At 43.1% G+C, this 16,658-nt stretch overlaps 1 protein-coding gene across 1 annotated transcript; it reads left to right on the forward strand.

Annotated features, from left to right (window-relative positions):
* Positions 1-9,375: 9,375 nt before the first annotated feature.
* Positions 9,376-16,357, forward strand: FPR1 (formyl peptide receptor 1). Its single transcript, XM_049902124.1, has 2 exons — positions 9,376-9,494; positions 13,252-16,357. Exon 2 carries the CDS (start codon positions 13,263-13,265, stop codon positions 14,310-14,312), a length of 1,050 nt encoding a protein of 349 aa, XP_049758081.1. The 5' UTR covers positions 9,376-9,494; positions 13,252-13,262; the 3' UTR covers positions 14,313-16,357.
* Positions 16,358-16,658: the final 301 nt, after the last annotated feature.

Raw genomic sequence — 16,658 nt, forward strand, 5'->3', positions numbered from 1 at the left:
GATTTTAGATCCTGTTATACCGCCACAGTAGTCAAAACAGCCTGGTACTGGTACAACAACAGTTACATGGATCAATGGAACAGAATAGAGAATCCAGACATAAATCCATCCACATATGAACAGTTGATATTTGATAAAGTCCCCAAAATAGTTAAATGGGGAAAAGACAGTCTTTTTAACAAATGATGCTGGCATAACTGGATATCCATCTGAAAAAAAAATGAAACAAGACCCATACCTCACTCCATGCACAAAAACGAACTCAAAATGGATCAAAGACCTAAATATAAAATCTAAAACGATAAAGATCATGGAAGAAAAAATAGGGACAACGTTAGCAGCCCTAATACATGGCATAAACAGCATAGAAAACATTATAAAGAATGTAGAAGAAAAACTAGATAACTGGGAGCTCCTAAAAATCAAGCACCTATGCTCATCCAAAGACTTCACCAAAAGAGTAAAAAGACTACCTACAGACTGGGAAAAAGTTTTTAGCTGTGATATTTCTGATCAGCACCTGATCTCTAAAATCTACATAATACTGCAAAAACTCAACTGCAAAAAGACAAATAACCGGATTAAAAAATGGGCAAAAGATATGAATAGACACTTCACTAAAGAAGACATTCAGGTAGCTAACAGATATATGAGGAAATGTTCATGATCATTAGCCATTAGAGAAATGCAGATTAAAGCTACGATGAGATTTCATCTCACTCCAACGAGGCTGGCATTAATCCAAAAAACACAAAATAATCAATGTTGGAGAGGCTGTGGAGAGATTGGAACACTTCTACACTGCTGGTGGGAATGTAAAATGGTACAACCACTTTGGAAATCGATTTGGTGCTTCCTTAAAAAGTTAGAAATAGAACTACCGTACGATCCAGCAATCCCACTCCTTGGAATATTTCCTAGAGAAATAAGAGCCTTTACACTAACAGATATATGCACACCCATATTCATTGCAGCACTGTTTACAATAGCAAAAAGATGGAATGAACCAAGGTGCCCATCAAGGGATGAATGGATAAATAAATTATGGTATGTTCACACAATGGAATACTACGCATCGATAAAGAACAGTGAGGAATCTGTGAAACATTTCATAACATGGAGGAACCTGGAAGGCATTATGCTGAGTGAAATTAGTCAGTTGCAGAAGGACAAATATTGTATAAGACCACTATTATAAGAACTTCAGAAATAGTTTAAACTGAGAAGGAAACATTCTTTTGTGGTTACGAGAGGGGGGAGGGAGGGAGGGAAGGTGGGAGAGGGGTATTCCCTAATTAGATAGTAGATAAGAACTACTTTAGGTGAAGGGAAGACAGCACACAATACAGGGGAGGTCAGCACAATTGGACTAAACCAAAAGCAAAGAAGTTTCCTCAATGAACTGAATGCTTCAAAGGCCAGCGTAGCAGGGGCAGGGGTTTGGGGACCATGGTTTCAGGGGACATCTAAGTCAATTGGTATAATAAAATCTATTAAGAAAAGATGCTGCATCCCACTTTGAAGAGTGGTGTCTAGGGTCTTAAATGGTAGGAAGCGGCCATTTAAGATGCATCAATGAGTCTCAACCCACCTGGATCAAAGGAGAATGAAGAACACCAAAGACACAAGGTAATTATGAGCCCAAGAGACAGAAAGGGCCACATAAATCAGAGACTACATCAGCCTGACCTGAGACCATAAAAACTAGACGGTGCCCGGCTAGAACCGATGACTGCCATGACGGGGAACACAACAGAGAACCCCTGAGGGAGCAGGAGAGCAATGGAATGCAGACCCCAAATTCTCATAAAAAAACCAGACTTAATGGTCTGAGTGGGACTAGAAGGACCCCAGTAGTCATTTTCCGCAGACCTTCTGTTGGCCCAGGACAGGAACCGTTCCCGAAACCAACTCTTCAGACATGGATTGGACTGGACAATGGGTTGGAGAGGGATGTTGGTGAGGAGTGAGCTTCTTGGATCAGGTGGACACTTGAGACCATGTTGGTATCTCTTGCCTGGAGGGGAGACCAAAGGATAGAGGGGATTAGAAGCTGAGGAAACAGATACGAAAGGACAGCATGAAGGGAGGGAGCGGGCTGTCTCATTAGGGGGAGAGTAATTGGGAGTATGTAGCAAGATGTATATAAATTTTTGCATGAGAGACTGACTTAATTTGTAAACTTTCACTTAAAGCACAATAAAGATTATTAAAAAAAAAAAAGAGCAGAGCAATCTCTGGGAACTCAAAAAGAAATAAAAAAAAGAAAACAAAAATCCTCATGACTGGACCAATAAGCAACATCATGATAAATGGAGAAAAGATTGACGTTGTCAAGCATTTCATTTTACTTGGATTCACAATCAACATCTATGGAAGCAACAGTCAAGAAATCAAAGGATGTATTGTTTTTGGCCAATCTGCTGCAAAAAAGCTCTTTAAAGTGTTAAAAAGCAAAGATGTCACCTTGAGGACTAAGGTGTACCTGACCCAAGCCGTGGTATTTTCAATCACCTCATAGGCATGCGAAAGCTATACAATGTATAAGGAAGACCAAAAAATTGATTTATTTGAATTATGGTGTTGGCAAAGAATATTGAGTATACCGTGGACTGCCAGAAGAATGAACAAATCTGTCTTGCAAGAAGTACAGCCAGGATCCTCTTTAGAAGCAAGAATGGAGAGACTTCATCACATGTACTTTGGACATATTATTGGGAGGAACCATTCCCTGGAGAAGGACATCACGTTTGGTAAAGTCAGAGTAAAAGAGGAAGACTCTCAATGAGATGGATTGTCACAGTGGCTGTGACAGTGGGCTCAAACATAGCAATGGTTGTGAAGGTGGTGTGGGACCAGTGTTTCATTCTGTTGTGCATGGGGTTGTTGTGAGTGGGAACTGACTTGATGGCACCTACCAGTGACAACAACAAAATCCTATCATTTGGTGGGAGTTACAAGACCATGGCTAGAAGGCCATAAAAAAGCGATCCATTGAACTGAAATATTCTTTTTTTTTTTTCTTTAATTTTATTATGCTTTAAGTGAAAGTTTACAAATCAAGTCAGTCTCTCATACAAAACCTTATATACACCTTGCTATATACTCCTGGTTGTTCTCCCTCCAATGAGACAGCACACTCCTTCTCTCCCCTCTCTATTTCCATGCCTATTCAGCCAGCTTCTGTCCCCCCTCGGCCTTTTCACATCTCCCCTCCAGACAGGAGCTGCCCACATAGTCTCATGTGTCTACTTGATCCAAGAAGCTCACTCCTTGCCAGTATCATTTTCTGTCTTATAGTCCAGTCCAATCCCTGTCTGAAGAGTTGGCTTTGCGAATGGTTCCTGTCTTAGGCTAACACAAGGTCTGGGGACCATGACCTCCAGGGTCCTTCTAGTCTCAGTCAGGGCATTAAGCCTGGTCTTTTTATGGGAATTTGAGATCTGCATCCCACTCTCCTGCTCCTTCAGGGATTCTCTGTTGTGTTCCCTGTCATGGCAGTCATCGGTTGTAGCCAGGCACCATCTAGTTCTTCTGGTCTCAGGCTGATGTAGCCTCTGGTTTATGTGGCCCATTCTTACTCTTGGGTTCATACTTACCTTGTGTCTTTGGTGTTCTTCATTCTCCTTTGCTCCATGAAATATTCTTAATTAAAGTTTTATTGGAACGTAACCATGCCCATTTGTTTACATATTGTTTATGGCTGTTTTCACGTTGTAACAGTGAGCTGAGTAGTTGAGACAGAGATAGCATGACTTGAAAGCCTAAAATATTTACTATCTAGCTCTTTACAGGAAACATTTGCTGAGTCCTGGGTTATATGGCTTGTCCAGCCACAGAACTAGTAAATTGTAGAGCTGGGATTCCAAGCCGAGGCAATCTGGTTTAGTTCTTGCCCTCTCAGGCACCATACTTTACTGAACAGCTTTGCTGCTCAAGGAAGCCTTCCAAGAATAAGTCAGAAATGGCCATGCAGCTTCCACTGGTTCTCATGCAACACTTGGGACTCTGTCCCATTCTTTGCTGAAACCCAGCTACCAAACCACCTCCTGAGAACCCAACATAAAAAGGAGATGTGAGAACCGAATTTGCTGAAATGTTAATTTTTGTGTATTCTTCTCCAGCTTCTCCTTCCCTCTGTCATGGGTTGAATCGTGTCCCCCCAAAATGTGTGTATCAGTTTGGCTGGGCCACGATTCCCGGTACTGTGTGGTCATCCTCCATTTTGTAATTGTCATCTTATATTAAAGAGAGTTAGGTTGGGATTGTAACACCCTTACTAAGGTCACAGCCCTCATCCAATGTAAAGGGAGTTTCCCTGGGGCGTGGTCTGCACCACATTTTATCTTACAAGAGATAAAAGAAAAGGGAGGCAGCAGAGAGTTGGGGACCTCATACCACCAAGAAAGCAGCACTGGGAGCAGATTGTGTCCTTTGGACCTGAGGTTCCTGCGGTGAGACACTCCCAGGCCAAGGGAAGACTGAAGACAAGGACCTTCCTCCAAAGCTGACAGAGAAAGAAAGCCTTCTCCTGCAGCTGGCACCCTGAATTCGGACTTCTATATTACTGGACCTTGAGAGAATAAACTTCTCTTTGTTAAAGCCATCCACTTGATATTTCTGTTATAACAGCGCTAGATGACTAAGACACCTTCTAACACTCACTAGAAGGGCCAGAAATTTTTACAGCAGGAATTTTTGTGTATTTTTTACAGGGCTTCCCCCATCTCAGGCTGTCCCTAGTACTGCTTCCCCTTTGGCTTTACCCAGATTAGGCAATGGGGTTACTCAAGGGTGATGTTACTCAAAGTCCATCTTAAGACTTTCTTTTCTTCGTCTTAGCCACTCTGGGCCACACACACTTAATTTTCCATTTTTGCAAACACTGGTGTGTTAATCGTAGATCATTGGGTAGCAAGAAACAAAATACTTGCATGCTTTAGTATATACGGCTTATGGAAAACATATAGGAGCATCCCAAGAAGTCCAGTTTTAAGAACAGGCAGACAGTAGATTTGGAAATTTGTCCAGCAATTACTCTGTGTAGCATCTTGAGTCTCTTTTTTTTCTCTACACATCAGGTCTCTTCTATGCATAATGGTGTCTTCTCCTATCCTTTTTATTCTAATTCCTCAAGAGTTTGGCTTCCTTGTGACTCTTAGTCACCTCAGTATCAAATCAGGTCCTGAATCCATAATATCTTACATATGTTGGGACCCACCCATCATACAAGCTGCCAAGTCTGGGTCCTTTAGTTCAGTTTTCAAGCCAAAGAATGTGGCTGGACACTTGCAGGGAATGGATTAGTTAACTTTGCACCAGTGACTATCCCTGGTCCAAGTACCTGTAGCTACAGCATAAACAAGAGTTGGTGGAGGCTAAGGATGGTGAGTAGTAATGGATGTGATGGGTGAAGGTCACATGGTAAAATATAGCAGCTGTTCTGGGGTAGGTTCTTTAAGGAGGTATTGACAAGGAGAATAAAATGGGCATGTCAGGTGGACTTGGAGTGTCAGGTTAATGTTTCCGAAGAATCATTAGAGCTTGGCTTACTCATGGTCACCTGCAGTGCAATGGGTTTCCCTTATATGTGGCTTTTCTCACCTTGAGTTTATAATTCTACCAAAAATGATTTGTTGGGCCACACTCTGTCCTGTGATTGGTCTATTTTACACACTTTGCAGGGATTTGTCAATATACTGTGCAAATTTAGTATGTAAAACCACCCAATAGGATTGAGTGATTTGCAGGGATTAGTCGGTTTGTGGTCCTGCTGGGAGGTCCATGCCTTGAAATTGATAAACAGCTTACTTATATAAGCAGCCAACCCCACAGTGTTTTTCAGAGAGACAATGGGAGAGAGAAGGAGGGAAGCTCCCAAAGAGCTGTAATATGGGTCAAAAACTGGAACACTGAAGATGGCATATATAACATGAGATGGTGGCAAGCACAGCAGAACATAAAGGGAGAGAAATGGCAGCAGCAGTACTAGTGGCAGGAACCATGGGACTGGCAGATAGCTGTGGTGGGCTTGCTGGCCCATGGAGAGAGAGCTGAGCACCTTCATGCAGGAGGCATGCTGGTGGAGTTGGGTGCTTCTGGGCACTTGTCAGTGGAGCTAAAGAGCTGTAACACTTGCCCAAATAGGGCAGAGGCCCAGAGGGGCCCGGTGGCACAATGGCCCAGGAAGGGGCCCAGTAGCAGAGCTATTGGCAAGAGGCCTGGAAGAAGAGCCCAGTGACGGAGCTGGAAGTGATGGCAGAAAGCTGCTGCTAGGAAAGCAGCAGCCAAATGCACTGCTACACTGGCCATGAGTTGGCCTAGTTAGCAGTGAAGAGGCCGATAGAGGGGACGCCGATGGGAGCGAAGGGTGTGCACATGGCTGAGAAGGGCTATTGGCTGGCACTGTTGAGAACAGTAGTCAGCTGAGAGAGCTGTCCTGGTTGGAAGCTGTCCTGACTGATGAAGTTGCCTCTTACTTCCCTGATAAACCCCATAATCATGAGTATTGTCTGTGAGTTCTGTGTGGACATTGCAACAAATTACTGAACCCAGCAGAGAAGTAGAGGCGGGGAGGGCAACCGGTGTCAGAAATAGTGAGAGTTGGAGAGTGGAGGTATGTCCACCTCAACCTCATAGGAACCAGATTTGTGCTGATCGTGATTCTTATTGCTCTGCAATCTAGGCAAGTTCAGAAGTGAGATTACATCACTCCATTAGGCATTGGGTAGAAAAGGAAATAACTTGTAATATGTATTTCTCATGTGTTGGGATTTGTGCCCCACAAAGCTGTGTTGGTAAATTGAGGATCTGAGCAGAGAAGCTGACTGCTAAGAGTCACACAGCTGGAGATCCAAATTATGTCTGCCTCAATTCAAATCCTGTCCTCCTGACCTACATCATACTTCCCCTGGCTTTACTCTTTAAGCCCTGTGTGTTGGGAAAATGGGAAAGCAGTCTATTGCGCAGCCTTCGGACCCCCACCTGGACTGCCTAATCAGAAGCCATGGCCCTGGTAATGAAGTCTGCTTATTTAGTCTCTTTCCCACCGTTTCTTCTCCTTTTGGAGAAACACCCTGTTTGGAATACACAGTAAACGTTCTCTCTGCTTTGCGCATGTGTGTACCATATCCCGCTGTCTTCAAGTCTATTCCAACTCCTAATGACCCTATAGGACAGAGGAGAGGCTGGTGGATTCAAACTGCCAAACTTTTGGTTAGCAGCCATGCTCTTAACCACTGCATCACCAGGGCTTCGGGTACCTTATGGCAACTGACCACCTGGCCAATCCCATTCCTATACTTGCTTCCGGAGGGGAGGGAATGGTGTCTCTCAACTGTGGCACAGAGGGATAAATGCAGAACACCTGTCCTGCATCAGCTCTGGGGAGAGACTCGCTGGCCGTGGGGGACGAACACCACTATTGAAGCTGACTTTGCTCTGTCTCTTCTCTCTGTACCTAAGTCATGCTTTTGTTGGCAACCTCAGACCCTGGACCTTGGCACTGTGAGTTGGTGCAGTGAGCAGGGCCGGTAATTTGATACTGTTAAACCCTAGAAAAAAGTGTCCCCCATTTCACCCAGATTTACCAAATGTAAAAAATGAGAAAGCTTAAAAAAATAATGACCCTGCTGACCTCATGTGACACAGTGAAGTAACGGATTTCATAGCTCTTTGGAAAATAACATAAAGGACTATGCAGAAGGATTCTCTCAGTAAAGATTTATTGAGGCTTTTAATTTGCAGAGGTGGAAAAGAAGAAAAAGTTAGACCCTGTTCTCCAGGAATTCACTGGAGGAGAATTGTGCATTGCAGGCACCCCCACAGGGGCAGGGGAAGAGAAGGCAGGGGAGAAGAGGAGAGAAGAAAGAAGGAAAAGGGAGGGAAACAGGTGCAGCTATTTGGTACTCATCCACAGGTACGTCATGACACATCCTTCAAAGCAGACAGAACTTAGACAGAATGATGGTATTGGGAGCTAAGAAAAGTGAGATCCCAGGCAAGAAGTCTGCAGGCCCAGCAAAGGTCCCAAAACTCCAGTCATGGTATAAGTTCATGGGATAGGGCCTCTGGTAGTCAAGGGACACTGTGAGATCAGGCCATGAGGTTTCCAGCAGTGACCAAGACAGACTAAAGCTACAAGACATCCCCCCTACCAACAATTTCTAGGAAGCACCTAAATGTCTAGGATTCTCGTGTTACCATGCAGAGGTGAAGAGGTCCAGTGATGACAGAAATGGAATTTTCTACCAAGCTGATGTAATGGCAGCTTTGAGTCACAACTTTCACAACTATGTGTTTTAAGGGAAACAAAGACACCTACGTTTGTGAAGTAAACCATAAATATTGTTTTGATTTAAGCCATTGGTAAGTGCAATTGTAATTGTCAATTGTAAATTAAAATGTAAAACACCTCAGTTGATACAAGGCCTTGGGAATAATGTTTGCAGAATGACTGTCTTTACTTCTGTCTCTGTTTCTTTCTTCTGATATTTCCCCATATCACTCTCATACCCTTGAATGATACTTACAATTTCAGAAAGACCACCATTACGTTGGACTTAAAAAAAAAAAAAAGTTGTTGAGTTGACTTCAACTCATGGTGACCCCATGTGTGTCAGAGTAGAACTGTGCTCAATAGTGTTTTCAAGGGCTTATTTTTTGGAAGTAGATCACCAGGCCTTTCTTCCAAAGTGCCTCTGGGTGAACTCAAACCTCTAAACTTTCAGGTAGCAGTCAACTGTGTTAGCTCTTTGCATCACAGAGGGACTTTTTGGCCTAAAGGCCCACAAATCAGCTCCCACAGGATCAAAGGATTATGGCAATAATCTTAGAAGTGGTATGTGGGTGGGTAGGTGGTGCTCTGTCTTGTCCAACTTTCTCAGCTTCTCTGCCCCCGTTATCTCTCTCTGTGTTTCTGGTTACTCTCTTTCATCTTCATCTTTGCTTTTCCCTGTTTGTCTCTGGCTCTTATCTCACTGGAGGAGAATTGTGCATTTCAGCCACCCCCAGTAGGGTAGGAGAGGAGAGGGTAGAGAAGGGAGGGGAGGAGACAAAAGAAGAAGAGAAGGGAAAGGGAGTGATAGAGATGCAGCAAGCATCTTGCATTATTACTTGCCCCTTTCCTTTTCTTTATCTTGATTCCTTGAGTGGGGAGGGGCCTGGGCACCCAGATTTCTCAACCCTTGATGTTGAGAGGGTTGAACTTCTGTATCCTACAGAGGATTGAGGTTGAGGAAAACAGTCAGATGCTTGAGTTTCTAAGAGGGAACAGCCTGTTCCCCAAATGCTGTTAAGACATGTTCCAAGTTGTATATTCTTTGGGCCATATTTTCAAGCAGATCTGGTTTCCTGTTACTCAATAGGTTTGTTTCATTACCCTTCCCCTTTCTCTTCTATAAAACTGTTGTGGTCATTAGGGCCAGAGTCATTCTCCCTAGGAGACCAGGACTTAGACCTGCCCAGGGAAGGACCACTGCCGGTGGAAATTTCAGGTGAGAAATGTATCCCTGGAGGCTGGGTACCTTGACAAGGGCACATTCAGTGGTGTGGTAGAGACAGAAGACACTTTGGAGTGGGCTGTGGAGAAACACAAGGTAAAGAGGTGAATACAGCAACACACACATCTGTTTCAGATGTTTTGCTGTGAAAGAGAGCCAAAGAATTGGTTGAAAACTAAAGAAGGATGTGTAGTCAAAAGATAATTTCTTTAAAAAGGTTCTAGAGCATATTGGTGTATTGATGGAAATGATGAAGTAGAGAGAAAATATTGATGCAGCAGAAGAAAGAGGGTATGAATGAAGGAGGAAAGTTCTTGAGAAAGTGAAGGGAATGGCATTTGGGGTACAAGTAAAGGAGCTGGTTTGGGTAGGCCTTGGGCAGGGATACATATATTCTTGACACCAGAGAGGAAATCAGAGACTAATGGTGCAGTAGCAAGTAGGAGAGTGAATCTGGTGGAGTACAAGACAAGAGCATCAGCTGGACATGGGAGTAGGGAGAGGCTTGGAGATTTGAAGAGAGAAGGGCCAAAATAATTATTGTGGATTATGGGCAAATGAATGCTATAGAGAAGCAGTAGCCTTCCAGAGCAGTGCTGTGTCTTCACATGCAGCACCTGTCAGCAGAGCTCAGCTCTGCCCACTCAAGGATTACTTCCCTTCTCAAAGTCTGAGTTTCTCCTGTCACATGGTAATAAGAATATTTAGCCAATACTGAACTTGCTGAGCTCAGAAACCAGAAAGGTGAGAGTGTGACACAGTGACCGCTACGGAGAAGGGGCTTGGTAGATGGTAACCACCATGATCTGTGTTGAGTGCAGATCACAGGTTTTCTCTTTCACCCTGCTGTGCCACAGCAGAGCCACAGTCACACAGCTTTTCCTCTCTGGCCTGTCTTCTCTTTTTTATTCTTTGCATCAGCCTTTTCAAATAGTTGTCTTAGTGATTCTTGAGGACAGACAGTCCTCGAGGTGTCTCAATTGTTGGGCGAGGGTGTCGGGAGACATTTTCAAGTCGTTTCCAAGATTGTAGAACATTGCTATTCAATAGAAATGCAAGTCACGTATGTAATTGTTTATTCCAAAAAACCAAAAACCCATGGCCATCAAGTCAATTCTGACTCATAGCGACCCTCTAGGACAGAGTAGAACTGCCGCATAGGATTTCCAAGACTGTAAATCTTTACAGAAGCAGACTGCCACATCTTTTCTCCTGTGGAGTGGCTGGTGGGTTTGAACTACTGACCTTTTGGTTGGCAGTTGAGTGCTTAACCACTGCACCACCAGGGCTATTTAAAAAATTGTTTATCAGGCACTTAAAAAATTAAGATGAAAAAAGTGAAATTAATTCTAATAAAATATTTTAGTTAACTTGATATAGCCAAATTGTTATTTCAACATGTGATCAATATAAAAGTTATTATTGAGATAGATCACATTCATCTTTCCATACTAAATCTTTGAAATCTGGTGGATATCTTACTCTTACAGTCTATCATTTCAAGAGCTCAAAAACTGTATTTGTTGAGTGGCTACTGTATTAGACAGCTCAACTCTACAGGCAGCATGACAGAGACAGAAAAAGCTTTTGCTGGAATCCGACAGTGTGAGCTGAAGCCCTGGCTCCATTTCTAACCATTTGGGTGACTTCAAGCAATTTACTTAAACACTCTAAGTCTCAGTTTCCGCATCGGCAAAATAGGTATGATTAAAAAAAAAAAAAACTAGTGTACTATGTGTCAAACACTGGCTCATGCTTCATGGTATTAGCCCATTTCATCCTTACAACAACTATTGAGGGAGGCTGATGTAATGATTAGAAAAGAAGAAAAGCTTTTGTCAAGAGACAGACACATGCTTTGAATCTCAATTCCTCTTACATAAAGTGGAAATATTTTGTTCTATAGGTACATCAGGCAATGTAATGAGCTACTATAAATGAAATAGCTAAGAAGTTCCAAAGAACCAAACAGATACCTCTCTTAGTTATCTAGTGCTGCTGTAACAGAAATACCACAAGTGGATGGCTTTGACAAAGAGAAATTTATTTTCTCACAATCTAGTAGCTAGAAGTCCAAATTCAGGGCATCAGCTCCAGGGGAAGGTTTTCTCTGTCTGTTGGCTCTGGAGGAAGGTCCTTGTCCTCAATCTTCCCCTGGTCCAGGAGCTTCTCAGGTGTAGGGACTCCAGGTCCCAAATGATGCGCTCTGCTCCTGGTGCTGCTTTCTCGGTGGAATGAAGTTCCCCTGTCTCTCTGCTGGCTTCTTTCTTTTATATCTCAAAAGAGATTGCTTCATGACACAATCCAATCTTGTAGATTGAGTCCTGTCTCACTAACACAACTGCCACCCATCCTCCTTCATTAACATCATAGAGGCAGAATTTACAATATAGGAAAATCCCACAATACCGGGAGTCATGACCAGCCAAATTGATACACATTTGATACATGGGGGGCCATAATTCAATCCATGACAATACCCAACACACATTTGGACCGTTATTACTATCATATTCTTCTTCATCCCTGAGAGTACTGAGCCTATTCAATGGCTATAGAAGAGTCTCCTGTCCGTCTGGCCAAGATAATCATGGAGATGAGAGTTGAGATGGGGTCTCCGGTTCTACTTCCTCTAACACAGAATCCACAAGATGCAATGCTTTATCACACATTGTCTATTACCTCTCACTGATCTTTTTTAACTATCTTTGGAAATTAGCCAAATATTACGCCTTGTCTCTCATAATGGCATAGTAAAAGGGGCTTCCATGCCTCTTAAGAGAAAGATAAAACCTAGGAGGGAGAAGCTGCTTATCTTGTAGCCCTCAGGCAGAAAGTAATGGATGGAAGAGAACCTGAACCCATGTCTTCCTGACTGAGCCACTGAAGCTGCCTCCCACCAATTTTCTCTTGTCCATACACCTTTTGTTTTTATTTTTTTGCCTTTTTTATTGTGGTAAAATACACACAGCATAAAATTACCATTTTAACCATTTTTAAGTGTAGAGGTCAGTGGTGTTAAGGACATCTGCAATGTTGTGCAACCATAACTACTATCTAGTTCCGGAACTTTTTTGTCACTTAAGCAATAAGTTTCCACGGCCCTTGGTAACCTCTGAGCTGATTTGTGTTCCTATGAATTCACCTAGTATGAATATTTCATGTAAGTAGAATCAGGCAATATTTGACCTTTTCACTTAGCTAACTGTTTTCAAGTTTCAACCATGTTGTAGCATGTATCAGTACTTCATTCCTTCTTATGGCCGAATAGTATTCCATGGTATGGATAGACCACATTTTGTTTAGATCAGTTTTAAAAATCAGTTAAAAAGATCTATTGATGGACATTTGGGTTGTTTCCACCTTTTGGCTAGTATGACTAATGCTGAAATGAACATTAGTGTACAAGTTTTTGTCTGAGTATCTGTTTTCTCCATATGCCCTTTGCTCAGTATTTCCTCTTGGAGCACAAGGACATTACGTCCTTTAGCAAAGTAGGTGGCTTTGATGTTAACAATTGTGGGACTATGTTGCAAGATACAATCTTGCCCAAAGGGTCTGATAAAAAGTTGCCAACTCACAGGTGTGAGTAGGCACAGTGGGGAGTGGTGAGAATGTTCTGGCTGGAGCAGGGCTGTAGGGGAAGGAAAGGGAGGTGTGGGCGGGAGAGTCAACGGTTGCAAAGACGAGGGCATAGAGAGGCTGCATTCAAGATCAGAGCTAATAAATGACCATTACTGAACTGTTTCAGGAGTGAGTAAGATGGAGACCAATTCCTCTCTTCCCGTGAATTTGTCTGGAGGGATCCAACCTGTACCTTCCAGCTATGCTGCCCTAAATATCTTCTCTCTGGTAGTATCTGGAGTCACCTTTGTCCTCAGCATCCTGGGCAATGGGCTCGTGATCTGGGTGGCTGGCTTCCGGATGACACGCACCGTCACCACCATCTCTTACCTGAACCTGGCCTTAGCTGACTTCTCTTTCTCTGTCACCCTACCATTTCTCATGACCTCTCAAGTCATGGGAGAACAATGGCCTTTTGGTTGGTTCCTGTGCAAGCTCATTATGACTGTGGTGGACATAAACCTGTTTGGAAGTGTCTTTCTGATTGCTGTCATCGCCCTGGACCGCTGTATTTGTGTCCTGCATCCAGTCTGGGCCCAGAACCACCGCACTGTAGGTCTGGCCAAGAAGGTGATCAGTGGGCCCTGGATTCTTGCCCTGCTCTTCACTTTGCCAGTTATCATTCGTGTGACTACAATTACTAATCAAGTAGGAACATTCTGCACTTTCAACTTTTCACCCTGGACTACAGACCCTCAGGAGAAGTTGGAGGTAGCTGTTACCATGTTGAGGCTCAGAGGGATCATCCGGTTCATCATTGGGTTCAGTATGCCAATGTCCACAGTTGCTATCTGCTATGGGCTTGTCGCTGCCAAGATCCACAAACAAGGCCTCATTAAATCCAGCCGTCCCTTACGGGTCCTCTCTTCTGTTGTAGCTGCTTTTTTTATCTGCTGGTTCCCATATCAGCTGGTGGCCCTCATAGGCACAATCAGAATCCGAGAACACTTGCTGAATATGACCCCAGGCTTTGGAGTAGTGATTAATGTGACAAGCGCCCTGGCCTTCTTCAACAGCTGCCTGAACCCAATGCTCTACGTCTTCGTGGGCCAGGACTTCCGAGAGAGATTGATCCATTCTCTGCCTGCCAGTCTGGAGAGGGCCCTGAGTGAGGACTCAGGCCAGACCAGTGACACACCTGCCAATTCTACTTCGCCTCCTTCAAATGCTGAGTTAAACACAACGTGAGGAGAGGCTGGGAGACCTTTTGAACTCCGCCTTCTCCTATGGTGCTCCCACATTAGTTTCATCTCACCTTGAGTCATACTGAGTCACAAGCACTTCCTGTGGCTTATCTTAAGTTTACCCACTAAAGAAAAAAGTTTCATGCCTTTAATTTTGGAAGGAAGAAATAAGCATGAGGGTACTATTGATGTCTGTTTTGGTTTTTGGACCTCAGCCTAGGGGCGGTTGTTGTTAGGTGCCATCAAGTCAGCTCCAAGTCATGGCAACCTTATGTATAACAGAATGAAACACTGCCCAGCCCCGCTACATTCTCATAATCATTGCTATATTTGAGCTCATTGTTGCAGCCGCTGTGTCAATCCATCTCATTGAAGGTCCCCTTCTTTTTGCTGACCCTCTACTTAACCAAGCATGATGTCCTTCTCCAGTGATTGGTCCCTCCTGACGACATGTCCAAAATAAGTGAGATTAAGTCTCACCATCCTCACTTCTGAGGAGCATAGGGAGACCATACATCCTAGTTTGCTTGAAACATTCCTCAATGATACCTATTATGCTCGAATAATTATCAGTTGTGTTCACTTTCATTCTCAAAGCTACCCTGCTGTGGATAATAAATTATAGGGTCACCTTAGGAAAGTGAATGAGAAGGGAGAAGTGTGAAGGAGTACGGCTTAAGTGAAGCAAGATATAGAGGTATTTTATATAAAGTCTTCAGCTTTTATTGATCACTAAGAAAAATATGATGTTATCTAGATGTCAACTGAAGATCTCTATCTCCCTGAGATCTACATAAAATTGCCTCATAAAATTTGGGAAATCTATTTTCCTCCCCACAGGGCCTGTGTTTTCACATGTGGCTCCGAGTTTTGCTTCAGTTGAACTAGTTCAGCTCACACAGTATCTGGTGTTTGCTGCCCTTTTTCTGAATGAAATTCACCCAGAGTGGAACTAAGCCATTTCCCTCAATTCCCTTAAAAGCTACTCGCATAAAACCTTTCTGTGTGGAACATACTTTACCAAAGTCTGCCAAACTGGGGATATTCACTGGTCAGCAACAGAAACAACTGTGAAAACTTCCAGTTGAACTTTAGACATTCGTGTTCTTAAAAGTCTGTCTTCCCTCCATCATGTTCCTCTGCCATCCCTCCACTCTCCCCTCCTGTCATCCCACCCCTAGATTCCTGCTCTTTTACAATGTAGAACGATCTACCCATTATACCCTTGACTCTTTGAATGTATGTGTTCTGGGTCTCTCTTTCCAACCCAATCCACTTATCAACAATAACATCCGCCCCAAGAGGATTTCTGGTGCCAGTTCTTGAAGGAATCATTTAAGTGTCACCACAGAAATTTTAATTTGATTATAAATAATAAGAAATAGAGAAGGGGGGAAAGGGACAATGAGAGGAAGGAAGAGGGTTGGAGAAGACTAAGAGTGTCCAGGGTCAATGGAAAGCAGGACACACACTTTGGTGAGGGACTGGGTGATGACAGCTGATTTCATTCCAGTTCATGGACAGATTTCTGGGTTTTGACTGCATGGTGTGACCCTTAGAGATCAGCCTTCATCTGGACCCCCATGGCCTTTTCTGAACAACTCCCAAAAAGCTCTCTGAGCCTTGCATTGCCGCTTCCAGCACTTTCATTTAATTTATTCCACTAACCCCTGAGCTCCTGGAGGGCCCTGTCTGATCTTTGCCTTCCCCTGCACACAAAAGACCCCAATAAATGTTGCTGAACTAAATCTTTTGCCTCTCTCTCTTTTATTAATTACCCAGAGTTCTTGCACATCCAGTAGTTACTTCTTTTTTTTTAATTTTTTTGTACTATGGTGAAAATATACATAACAAAACATAAACCAACTCAATAATTTCTACATGTACAATTCAGTGACATGGATTACATTCTTCAGGTTGTGCCACCATTCTCACTACCCTTTTCCAAATCATTCCACCACCATTAACACAAACTCAATGCCCCCTAAGCAAAAACTCCCCCATTCCCCCTCCCACCTCTGGTAACCTCTAAAAATCTTTGGTGTCTATATATTCATTTATTTCATATAAGTGAGATCATATAGTATTTGTCCTTTTGGGACTAACTTCTTTTGCTCAGTATGATTTTTCAAGGTTCATCTATGTTGTAGCATGCATCAGGACCTCATTGCTCTTTATGGCTGAGAAGTGTACCATTGTGTATACATACTACATTTTGTTTATCCATTCATCTGTTGGTAGGCATATCTATTGTTTTCACCTTTTCAGTAGTAACTCTTTTTATTAATTGTACTTTAGGTGAAGGTTTACAGAACAAACTAGTTTCTCATCAAACAGTTAGTACACACAT

This window comes from Elephas maximus, chromosome 11, assembly GCF_024166365.1.
Source record: "Elephas maximus indicus isolate mEleMax1 chromosome 11, mEleMax1 primary haplotype, whole genome shotgun sequence".
NCBI lineage: Eukaryota > Metazoa > Chordata > Mammalia > Proboscidea > Elephantidae > Elephas > Elephas maximus.

What these genes read in the sequence shown, in the direction of transcription:
- FPR1 (XM_049902124.1), top strand. Translation starts at nt 13,263, where the DNA reads ATGGAGACCAATTCCTCTCTTCCCGTGAATTTGTCTGGAGGGATCCAA.